Below are 12,040 nucleotides of genomic sequence, written 5' to 3'. Positions count from 1 at the left end.
TGATGCGCTCTTAAAGTGGAAGCACACGGTGAAGGCTCCGTGCAGGATTTCGCCACAAGGTTACTACCCGTTCCTTTGACTGCTGTGCTGTTAGATACTGTATCCTTAGACTGTCTGCGATCCTTACTGAGGGCTTACTCTACAATGTTTTCCAGCTGTTGCAGACGGTGTGTCTGTGTGTGTGTGTGTGTGTGTGTGTGTGTGTGTGTGTGTGTGTGTGTGTGTGTGTGTGTGTGTGTGTGTGTGTCTGTGTCTGTGTCTGCGACTGGTCACTTGGCTGACTCTGGTTGGCTGGCAGCAGCTGCTGTGACTGTCTGTATGACTGCGTGAGGCTGACTCTGGTTGGCTGGCAGCAGCTGCTGTGACTGTCTGTATGACTGCGTGAGGCTGACTCTGGTTGGCTGGCAGCAGCTGCTGTGACTGTCTGTATGACTGCGTGAGGCTGACTCTGGTTGGCTGGCAGCAGCTGCTGTGACTGTCTGTATGACTGCGTGAGGCTGACTCTGGTTGGCTGGCAGCAGCTGCTGTGATTGAAGAAAGAAACACAGCTGGGACTCCTACACAACAAACAGGGGTCACTGCACACCCATCCCACCAAACTAGAGGTCGACCGATTAATCGGAATGGCCGATTAATTAGGGCCGATTTCAAGTTTTCATAACAATCGGTAATCAGTATTTTTGGCCACCGATTTACCGATTATTGTTTTAAAATGTTTTTTTTATATATAAATATTTTTTAACTAGGCAAGTTAGTTAAGAACACATTCTTATTTTCAATGACGGCCTAGGAACGGTGGGTTAACTGCCTTGTTCAGGGGCAGAATTACATATTTTTACCTTGTCAGCTTGGGGATGCAACCTTACGGTTAACTAGTCCAACGCTCTAACCACCTGCTTTACATTGCACTCCACGAAGAGCTTGCCTGTTACGCGAATGCAGTAAGAAGCCAAGGTAAGTTGCTAGCTAGCATTAAACTTATCTTATAAAAACAATCAATCAATCAATCAATCATAATCACTAGTTAACTACACATGGTTGATGATATTACTAGTTTATCTAGTCTGTCCTGCGTTGCATATAATCGATGCGGTGCGCATTCGCGAAAAAGGTCTGTCGTTGCTCCAACTTGTGCCTAACCATAAACATCAATGTCTTTCTTAAAATCAATACACAAGTATATATTTTTAAACCTGCAACTTTAGTTAATATTGCCTGCTAACATGAATTTCTTTTAACTAGGGAAAATGTGTCACCTCTGCAACAGAGTCCGGGTATATGCAGCAGTTTGGGCCGCCTGGCTCGTTGCGAACTGTGAAGACTATTTCTTCCTAACAAAGACAGCCGACTTCGCCAAACGGGAGATGATTTAACAAAAGCGCATTTGCGAAAAAAGCACAATCGTTGCACGACTGTACCTAACCATAAACATCAATGCCTTTCTTAAAATCAATACACAGAAGTATATATTTTGAAACCTGCATATTTAGCTAAAAGAAATCCAGGTTAGCAGGCAATATTAACCAGGTGAAATTGTCACTTCTCTTCCGTTCATTGCACACAGAGTCAGGGTATATGCAACAGTTTGGGCCGCCTGGCTCGTTGCGAACTAATTTGCCAGAATTTTACGTAATTATGACATAACATTGAAGGTTGTGTAATGTAACAGGAACATTTAGGCTTTTGGATGCCACCCGTTAGATAAAATACGGAACGTTTCCGTATTTCACTGAAAGAATAAATGTGATAGTTTCCGGATTCGACCATATTAATGACCTAAGGCTCGTGTTTCTGTGTGTTATTATGTTATAATTAAGTCTATGATTTGATAGAGCAGTCTGACTGAGCGATGATAGGCAGCAGTAGGCTCGTAAGCATTCATTCAAAACAGCACTTCCGTGCCTTTTGCCAGAAGCCCTTCGCAATGCATTGCGCTGTTTATGATTTCAAGCCTGTCAACTCCCAAGATTAGGCTGGTGTAACGGCTAGCTAGTTAGCCGGGTGCGCGCTAATAGCGTTTCAAACGTCACTCGCTCTGAGACTTGGAGTGGTTGTTTCCCTTGCTCTACATGGGTAACGCTGCTTCGAGGGTGGCTGTTGTCGATGTGTTCCTGGTTCGAGCCCAGGTAGGAGCGAGGAGAGGGACGGAAGCTATACTGTTACACTGGCAATACTAAAGTGCTATAAGAACATCCAATAGTCAAAGGTATATGAAATACAAATCGTATAGAGAGAAATAGTCCTATAATTCCTATAATAACTACAACCTAAAACTTCTTACCTGGGAATATTGAAGACTCATGTTAAAAGGAACCACCAGCTTTCATATGTTCTCATGTTCTGAGCAAGGAACTTAAACGTTAGCTTTCTTACATGGCACATAATGCACTTTTACTTTCTCCTCAAACACTTTGTTTTTGCATTTTTTAAACCAAATTGAACATGTTTCATTATTTATTTGAGGCTAAATTGATTTTATTGATGTATTATATTAAGTTAAAATAAGTGTTCATTCAGTATTGTTGTAATTGTCATTATTACAAATAAAAATAAATAAAAAATTGGCCGATTAATCGGCATCGGGGTTTTTGGCCATCCAATAATCGGTATCGGTATCGGCGCTGAAAAATCATAATCGGTCGACCTCTACACCAAACCCACCCCTCCATCCCACCAAACCCACCCCTCCATCCCACCAACCCACCCCTCCATCCCACCAAACCCACCAACCCACCCCTCCATCCCACCAAACCCACCCCTCCATCCCACCAACCCACCCCTCCATCCCACCAAACCCACCAACCCACCCCTCCATCCCACCAAACCCACCCCTCCATCCCACCAACCCACCCCTCCATCCCACCAAACCCACCCCTCCATCCCACCAAACCCTCCCCTCCATCCCACCAACCCACCCCTCCATCCCACCAAACTCACCCCTCCATCCCACCAACCCACCCCTCCATCCCACCAAACCCACCAACCCACCCCTCCATCCCACCAAACCCACCCCTCCATCCCACCAACCCACCCCTCCATCCCACCAAACCCACCCCTCCATCCCACCAACCCACCCCTCCATCCCACCAACCCACCCCTCCATCCCACCAACCCACCCCTCCATCCCACGAAACCCACCAACCCACCTCTCCATCCCACCAAACCCACCAACCCACCCCTCCATCCCACCAACCCACCCCTCCATCCCACCAACTCACCCCTCCATCCCACCAAACCCACCCCTCCATCCCACCAACCCACCCCTCCATCCCACCAACCCACCCCTCCATCCCACCAACTCACCCCTCCATCCCACCAAACCCACCCCTCCATCCCACCAACCCACCCCTCCATCCCACCAAAACTCACCCCTCCATCCCACCAGAACCACCCCTCCATCCCACCAAACCCACCCCTCCATCCCACCAAACCCACCAACCCACCCCTCCATCCCACCAAACCCACCCCTCCATCCCACCAAAACCCACCCCTCCATCCCACCAAACCCACCCCTCCATCCCACCAGAACCACCCCTCCATCCCACCAAACCCACCCCTCCATCCCACCAAACCCACCAACCCTTTCCCTCCATAAACCCCTTCAACCCCCTAACTTACCCCCCATCCCTCCGGCACACTAACACCACTCTTGATCAGGCACTGGTCTGTCTGTGGGACTATCCATGAATACATCTCATGCTTGCTGCTTGCTTTACGGCTGTGTGTGGATGATAAGAGAGCGCTGTACCACACACACACACACACACACACACACACACACACACACACACACACACACACACACACAGTATTCAGGTCTTGTGTTTAGTAGATGCATTTCTGTGTGACTCAGCCGTGGATCAGAGAAAGGTCAATGTGTCCAATCCGTTTAGCGTCCATCTCACCTCCAATACTGCCTGGGTCAGTTAGTTCATTACGCGTCCAGCCCTGTTATCCTCAGGGAGGAGGAAAAATACAAAGATACTTCATGAACCTGTCTGGTTTCTCCTTTGACCTTTGACCTTTTGTTCTTCTCCTTTGATGTGTTCTTCTCTCTGGAGAAGCATTTTACTGGTGTGAATGTTGAGTAAATCTGTTCTTATGTCTATAGTTGTTTTCTACCAACATAACAATCTGTTTCTCTCTCTACCAACTCATGCCTCTTATCCTCAGTTCTACAGAACCCTCTGCTGAGAATAGCCCAGAGAAACTCAAGGCCAAGGTATGTATGTGAAGAGAACCCCAATGTACACAGTAAACAGGAACAGGGCATCTCCATGATAATACATATTGACAGTGCTCACTGAAGTGTGCTAATGCATATTATTATATAATACCTGTAGGCTATTGTGGTGCATATTGTTTGTTTTTCGTTGCGTTAATTTAACCTCTGTCTGGTTCTGATGCCTTTGTGTTTAACAGAAATCTCTTACATGGCCACACTTCTTCTCCTATTCATATTACTTGGTATTGTATTTGTATTTTTGTTGCTCCAATCATACCCAATCAAACAGAATACCAAACAACTACTGTATAGCAGGGTATGAAGCGGGCTGATTAGCATATTCTTAACGCACTTGTTATTGAAGTTCATTTCAGTAATTTGCACAAATATAGAAGGTGTATTGGATTAGATTAATATTTAGACCAGTAATTTATAATTCATTCAAGGGTGTGAATCATCATAACTCATGTATTTAGATATTATAATTTCAAAGGTTGGGTTTTTGCATTACGGCATTTCTCTTTTAATCACATTATCTGGCGCTCACTTTGGGACTGATTATGTTTGATTTGTCCATAGTAATTCATTCATTAGATATTCTCTAGCCACTGATGTTATTAATCAAGCTATAGCAATGGGGAAATCTCTTCAATACACGGAGTGTACAAAACATTATGAACACCTGCTCTTTCCAAGACATTGACTGACCAGGTGAAAGCTATGATCCCTTATTGATATCACTTGTTAAATCCACTTCAATCAGTATAGATGAATGGGAGGAGACGGGTTAAAGAAGGATTAAAGAAGTGCCTTTGAATGGGGTATGGTAGTAGGTGCCACGGGCACCAGTTTGAGTGTGTCAAGAACTGCAACGCTGCTGGGTTTTTCATACTCAACAGTTGCCGGTGTGTACAGTATCAAGAATGGTCCCCCACCCAAAGGACATCCAGCCAACTTGACACAACTGTGGGAAGCGTTGGAGTCAACATGAGCCAGCATCCCTGTGGAAAGCTTTCAGCACCTTGTAGAGTCCATGCCTCGACGAATTGAGACTGTTCTGTGGGCAAAAGGGGGTGCAACTCAATATTAGGAAGGTGTTCCTAATGTTTTGTACACTCAGTGTACAATATCCAATGACGTTCATAGTACCTAGTCTTTCATCCCTGATACATAACCCTGAGGTGAGGTAAATGTCGAGGTGCTGTATCTCTCTCTTCTCACAAACCTCAAGGCTGCAAACCAATGAATTAGTCATAGATATTGTGACTCAAGCTTTTCACCTAAAAAAGGACCAGAGAGGTACTGTAAGTGCAACTAGTTACCCAGCTCAGTCGATCAAATCTGGCCACAGGCTAGAGAATCAGACAGACTTACTTCACAGTCCTCAGATCAAAAGGAGGGTTATGTTTGTGCTGACATCAAATGACAGCTATAGCTGACACCAAGTTTTCTCAGGCCTCCACACGGCTTGTTGACTAAGGCACAGCCACCTAGGGTGGGTAGGTAGGTAGGTAGGGAGGGAGGGAGGGAGGTAGGGAGGGAGGGAGGGAGGGAGGGAGGTAGGTCGGTCGGTAGGTAGGTAGGGAGGGAGGTAGGTAGGTAGGGAGGGAGGGAGGTAGGTCGGTAGGGAGGGAGGGAGGGAGGGAGGGAGGGAGGGAGGGAGGGAGGGAGGTAGGTCGGTCGGTAGGGAGGGAGGGAGGGAGGTAGGTAGGTAGATAGGGAGGGAGGGAGGGAGGGAGGGAGGGAGGGAGGGAGGGAGGGAGGGAGGGAGGGAGGGAGGTCAGGCAATCGGTCGGTCGGTCAGTCTGGTCAGCTGTAAACTTCACAGCTGTCTGTCTGCCAGACAGCGTTTATTATTGTTATCACTGGGGACAGAGAGAACTACTGAGGTCTCACAGGGAAACACACACACATAAACACACATGCCTGTGGACATGAACGTTCACACACACATATGCACGCGCACACACACACTGCAGGGTCAAGGTGACTGAGCTCAGATACAGATCCCCAGACAACAGCTCAAACCACAGTAAAATGACACATTCCGTTTCATTATACAGTATAATATTTATGTTCTATTTAATTGCATCACATTCATGTTTGATCATTGAATAATACAATACGTCTCTGAATCATCCATAGGTGTGCAAATATTCTCTGTATGTAGAATGTATGACGTTTTAATTGTGTATGTTTGTTAGAGGCCCTCTAATATATTCCCTCTATTCATTATGAAATCATTGATTGAAATAATCAATCTGCAGCAAATGACTTCAACAATGGCATTTATTAGCTTTAGATTCAAAACATCATAGAACAAAAATTGCTTTGTGTTGAGAGGGGAATACAATGAAATAGACCTTGAAATGAACTGAGATAGACTATAGGCTGTCTGAAATGGCACCCAATTCCCCACTACTTTTGACCAAGGCCCATAGGGCACTTTATAGGGAATAGGATTCCATTTTGGATGTAGACAATGTTTTGACTAAGGTCTAATAGACTTCTGCATGGTGTTGTTCTCCATAGGGTCCTGTGGTGAAGGGTGATCTGAGTACCAGCAGTAGCAGCTCAGTGGAGGTCAGTGGTCTGCTGACTGAAGCCAAGATGTCCGGTCGCTCACACACCCTGGTGCTCTCCTCAGACGAGGTGAGAAACAAGGATTTGATCTCACATAAAAAATCTACCTAGTATCAACAAGTTATAGTTAACTAGTTATTCAACCTAAAATGTAAAAAATGTGAGTACATTACCTCAAGTGTAGAAAATGAAGAAAAAGGGACCTATATTTCCCCATCTAGTGCTCCTGTCATGTCATGCTGAGTAACCTCTGGTTGCCAAGTGTCTGGAATGTGTAACAATGCTGTTCGAATGGCCTATTCCATGTTTAATTAGTTACAATTTATATTCTATTTAACTATTTTTGATGTTAGCAACTGTAGCTTTGCTAGTCGGTCATTTTGTTTGTACCCTGTACCATTTTGTGCCCTGAGCCGCTGCTGTGTTTTTGTGTTAACAAACTGTCCTGTCCTGTCCTGTCGTTCTCTGTGCTGCCATGTTCAGAGTCTGGATATGATAGATGACGAGGTGAGATCTAGTTCTGAGTGGCCACCGAGGAAGCCAGAAAAACAAAACATTATGCATGCTCCCATACTGTTTACCAAGCTTGTAAAAAGCCTATGTTTACATCACATGCATGCTTACTCATTAGTCTAAACCTTTCATAGGCTACTGTTTTTCTCTATTTCTCTATTGAAGTGCATGTCACAAATGTGACGTTCAGTCTTCAGCATGCTCTCAACTTCTATTCTAGACATTTCGAAATTATTCACCCATCACTATGTGTGCTCTCTCGGCGCTGTGTGTGTGTGTGTCTAGATCCTAGATGAGGGCCAGTGCCCCAAGCAGCACCAGTGGCAGAACATCAGTGTGACAGAGTGGACCTCCCAGCAGGTGTCCCGCTGGCTCATGGGACTAAATCTGGAGCAGTACATCCCAGAGTTCACGGTCAACAATGTGGACGGAGACCAGCTACTGCAGCTGGACAGCACTGAGCTCAAGGTGACGGACTGAAGTCTGTGGTATTGTAGATTTCCAGCTATGTTAGTTACTTCTGGATTCAATTCTAAATGAGTTATAGAGCATCACACTATGCAGCCCACAATGCACCTTAAATGCATTCGTGGAGATCACATTCATTGTAAACGCTGCATGTCAGCTCAATCCTAAAAGTCTGTTAAAGTTCGCTGCTTGGCTTGAATCCTGGCCTTAGTTACTAGTTAGTTACTAGTATCACATTGTTTATGTATTGTCATTGTTTCCAGGGTGTTTGGTGCCACCCGTCAAGGTACAAGTAGTTTAACATTTTGATATAGTAATTTGCCCTGAAGCTTTGGGCCGATATAGACTCAAATTGTTACAACTCCTGTTATATTTGTTTTGATCATAGCTGCCGAGTTTTATTCCCTGACTAGTGCTCCTGTTCACTCACATCCCCCCATCTCTGACCCCTGTCCTGTGTGTGTGTGTATGTGTGTGTGTGCACGCGTGTGGTGTGTTTATGTATAGACCCTTGGCGTTGCCTCCTCCCAGGACCGGGCTCTGATCAAGAAGAAGGTGAAGGATCTCAAGGTCCTGATGGAGAAGGCTCGGCGGAACCGGCAGAAACTGGACAAACGGCGAGCGAAGCTTCGCAAGAAAGAGCTTGAGCAGCAAAAGAAACAGGCCCACAAACCCAGCAACAAGGGCCACTCCGAAACAACAGGGGGCACAGCAGAGTAACCCACGCCTTTAAGACCTACCTCTCCTTGTCTTTCTACCAACCACTGCTACCAAGTAACATCTCCAGGGATAGAAACAGTCAGCAGAAACACTGAGCTGAACACCTAACAGGGCTTGAGTTCAGGCTGTAGTGGTGGAGGCTGTCGAGCTACTGTACCACCAAACAGATGATACCAAAATGAGCAGACAGTTGGATAGTAAAGATGCTGCCTCTCACATCATTGTACATCCTCGTAGTGTTTCCAAACCTCCTGCGCCATTACATTTGATTTATTTTGGTGTCATTTAGATGTATTTATTCATTCTGAGTATCTTTTTAAAAGGCATATCACATCTGTCTGTGTTCCTCCTCTTTCTATGATGTGTTATATTAAACACCTTTAGACATAATGAAAAAGTAGTGAATGTACATATATGATAATATATAGATAAATATGTCTAATGTGCCATTTTTTATATAGAGAACATGTTTATCCTGTGCAGATAGCTAGATGGATTTATGAAATCTGAATCTCCCCTCATAGCTCTGATGAAGCACATTACATATTGTATAAAAGGCCTGTGTCGTGGATGGTGGTACAATTACTGAATCTCACCACTAGGGGCCATACCTGTGTAGTGGATGGTGGTGCAATACCCAGATCTCACCACTAGGGCACAGGCCTGCTGCTTGAATCCCACCACTGGAGAATAACAACAACACTGGAACTACTCAAGAGGAACTCAAGTCTATTGAGCAGACAAGTTTCAAGACTTGTGGAATAAGAACCAAGTCTGTGGGAGGAACAAGAGGTATTTATGTTCTTTGCTGGAACTACACTGGAGGTCCCAACACTGGAATTTCAACTACTGTATAAACTAAACCCTTTACTCTGCATACAGTAAACCTGCCTCTGTATCGTATTAGAGCACTTCACACTATGAATGACTAAGGACTTAGTGAGTCGACTGATTCCTCTTTGTGTGAGGTGAACATTTCCATGAAGTTGTAACATACCAAACCCATCTCCAAAAACATGATTTCAAGAGAAGATCCTGAGTTATGCATAATGTCGCTTCTTCAACCTCCGCCTCTAACCTGCTTTCAACCTCTAGTTGATGTTATCTAAATAACTAAAGTAATTCCCAATTGCTGCCTTTTCATAACGCCACCCGCTGTTACCCGAGTGTTAAAATAGAGTGAGACGACATTTAGTCATCCATTATTGTATTTTATTTCCCAAATGTCTCTAAGCTGGCAAATAAGATGACCATGCCATCATTCTTTTGTGATTTGATCTTTTCAGATGATTCTGTTTGCGTTGTATGCCCTGGGATAACGCAAAGCCTCTTTGGTTAGAATTCTCAGAACAGGGCGTATTTACCCCACTACCTGGGTTTATTGGTTTGTTTACGTGTTTGTTTATTTGGATCCCCATGAGTTTTTTCCGAAGCAGCAGCTACTCGTCCTAGGGTCCACAAAAAAAAACACAAAACATGACAAGTAACAAAATACTGATACACTGATAAACAACAGTCACACACATGAAATACAACGACACACAAACAATACAACAACAAAATAATACAAACAACAAAACTAAACTGAAACATGAAGAAAGACGCAAAATCAAAAGAGAGGGTTGTATTTGTGTACAGGTTCATTACAGGTTCATCATGACTGGGGCCCTTGGTTTCGCCGCGGTACATACACAATTACAAACATTGCACTAGATACATGCACGCAATACAGTCCAACCACTTTGGATTTTATATCTCAATGTTTCTTAATAGATACCTTTACATTTTTTAAATGACATGGACATAGTTGCTGTAATGATGCTGTATGCAATATGTCTTTTGAATATATGTCAGTCATTCTGTTCCATTATCTTACCCAGGAATCATCATTTGGTCATGTTTACATACAATGTATGGCCATTGAAATGTCTCCATGACGGTGATGCTACTGTTGTTGCAACAGAGTAGGGTGAAGTTGCCCCTTGACACTGATCTTGTGTCAGTTTTGCATTTCCCCCACTAATGGTTAAGGTTAGGATTGGAGGAGGAGAAGCTGATCCTAGATCTGTACCTAAGGGGAAACTTCACCCCGGAGCCTGATGCAACAGAAACATGTAAGGCAGCTTTGGATACAGTGTTCCCATTCCTGTTAAAGGGATAGTTCACTCAAAAACAAAACACATCAGCGTCACAGTTTCTGCTCTGTGTTGAAAGTGCTCTATCTTGAAAACGTGACATGCACAATTCTGTGGGATTGTGTTAACAGTGGACTGATGAACAAAATACTAACGGATAGTTTTTCAGTGAACTGTCCCTTTAAAGAGACACAAATATGATAGTACCATGCAATGCCACTTAGATTAGACCGGTATAAATGTTTATTTGATATAATTTGTCATTTTTATGCTAAAAACAAAGCATTTTGGCTATTGTTTATAATAACTTATGCAACATTAGAGTATTAACGCATAATTATAATATCGAGAAATTGTATGATTACCCTTTTGCCAAAAAATTCTAAAACAAATGTTCATAAAATGTTGTAAAAATGAAAATGATCATCAAATTGAGTGATTACGAGGCTTGAAGTTTGTATGTTAACCCGATTTAGGGCTCTATTCAATCCGTGGCACTGAAGAACCGCTTTATAGTGCGGTTGACAATTAAAGGCAATGTTCCCGCAGTCGCGGAGACTGCATTCATGGTAAACACTGCATATGTCAGATCAATCGGAAATTGCCTTAACATCACGCGGATCTTCCGCGATACTTCGGCGATACGGATTGAATCCAGCCTTTAAATCCAGCCCTTAAATTGCATAACCTGAGCAACAACAAAAAATCCCCTTCCTCTTTCATTGTGATTGTAGTTGCAGCGTCCTTCCTGTCACGTTACCCCACTGCTACTCTTATAACAGAGCGTCTGGGGTTATGCTACGATGAAACCCTTTTGTAACACTACTTCAACCTATTCCCAACGCTCACCCACCCAGTCTACCATTGGATAGCACTCTATGACTTTTGTATGTACAGTAAAAGCTGAAAGCAATATGTTGTATTAACCCTGAAGAAGCCTTGTTTTCTACTGTGTCAGTACGCTGCCTGTGTACAGTTTGTGTGACCTTTGGGGCTGGGGTTGTGGCTGTGGCTGGGGTTGGGGTTGTGGCTGGGGTTGGGGCTGGGGGCTGTGGTTGGGGTTGGGGCTGGGGGCTGTGGTTGGGGCTGGGGTTGGGGCTGGGGGCTGTGGTTGGGGCTGGGGTTGGGGGCTGTGGTTGGGGTTGGGGTTGGGGGCTGTGGTTGGGGTTGGGGCTGGGGGCTGTGGTTGGGGTTGGGGCTGGGGGCTGTGGTTGGGGCTGGGGTTGGGGGCTGTGGTTGGGGTTGGGGCTGGGGGCTGTGGTTGGGGTTGGGGTTGGGGCTGGGGTTGGGGGCTGTGGTTGGGGTTGGGGCTGGGGTTGGGGTTGGGGCTGGGGGCTGTGGTTGGGGCTGGGGTTGGGGGCTGTGGTTGGGGTTGGGGCTGGGGGCTGTGGTTGGG

At 44.9% G+C, this 12,040-nt stretch overlaps 1 protein-coding gene across 8 annotated transcripts in view; it reads left to right on the top strand.

Moving 5' to 3' along the window:
* The window catches only part of LOC115174012 (neurabin-1), a 110,707-nt gene extending 99,130 nt beyond the window's left edge, over nt 1-11,577 (top strand). For 4 of the 8 annotated variants that reach the window (XM_029732602.1, XM_029732599.1, XM_029732601.1 and 1 more), the window contains 6 exons: nt 4,174-4,222; nt 4,423-4,467; nt 6,758-6,877; nt 7,292-7,315; nt 7,607-7,789; nt 8,297-11,577. In XM_029732602.1, the coding sequence (XP_029588462.1) occupies nt 4,174-4,222; nt 4,423-4,467; nt 6,758-6,877; nt 7,292-7,315; nt 7,607-7,789; nt 8,297-8,509 (634 nt within the window). In that variant the 3' untranslated portion in view covers nt 8,510-11,577. The remainder of the gene's footprint in view (nt 1-4,173; nt 4,223-4,422; nt 4,468-6,757; nt 6,878-7,291; nt 7,316-7,606; nt 7,790-8,296) is intronic. The other 4 variants (XM_029732606.1, XM_029732603.1, XM_029732604.1 and 1 more) reach the window with 3 other exon arrangements.
* The last annotated feature ends 463 nt before the right edge of the window (nt 11,578-12,040 follow it).

The sequence above is a fragment of the Salmo trutta genome, chromosome 34 (genome assembly GCF_901001165.1).
Source record: "Salmo trutta chromosome 34, fSalTru1.1, whole genome shotgun sequence".
Lineage (NCBI taxonomy): Eukaryota > Metazoa > Chordata > Actinopteri > Salmoniformes > Salmonidae > Salmo > Salmo trutta.
This window is presented reverse-complemented; position numbering and strand designations above follow the sequence as displayed.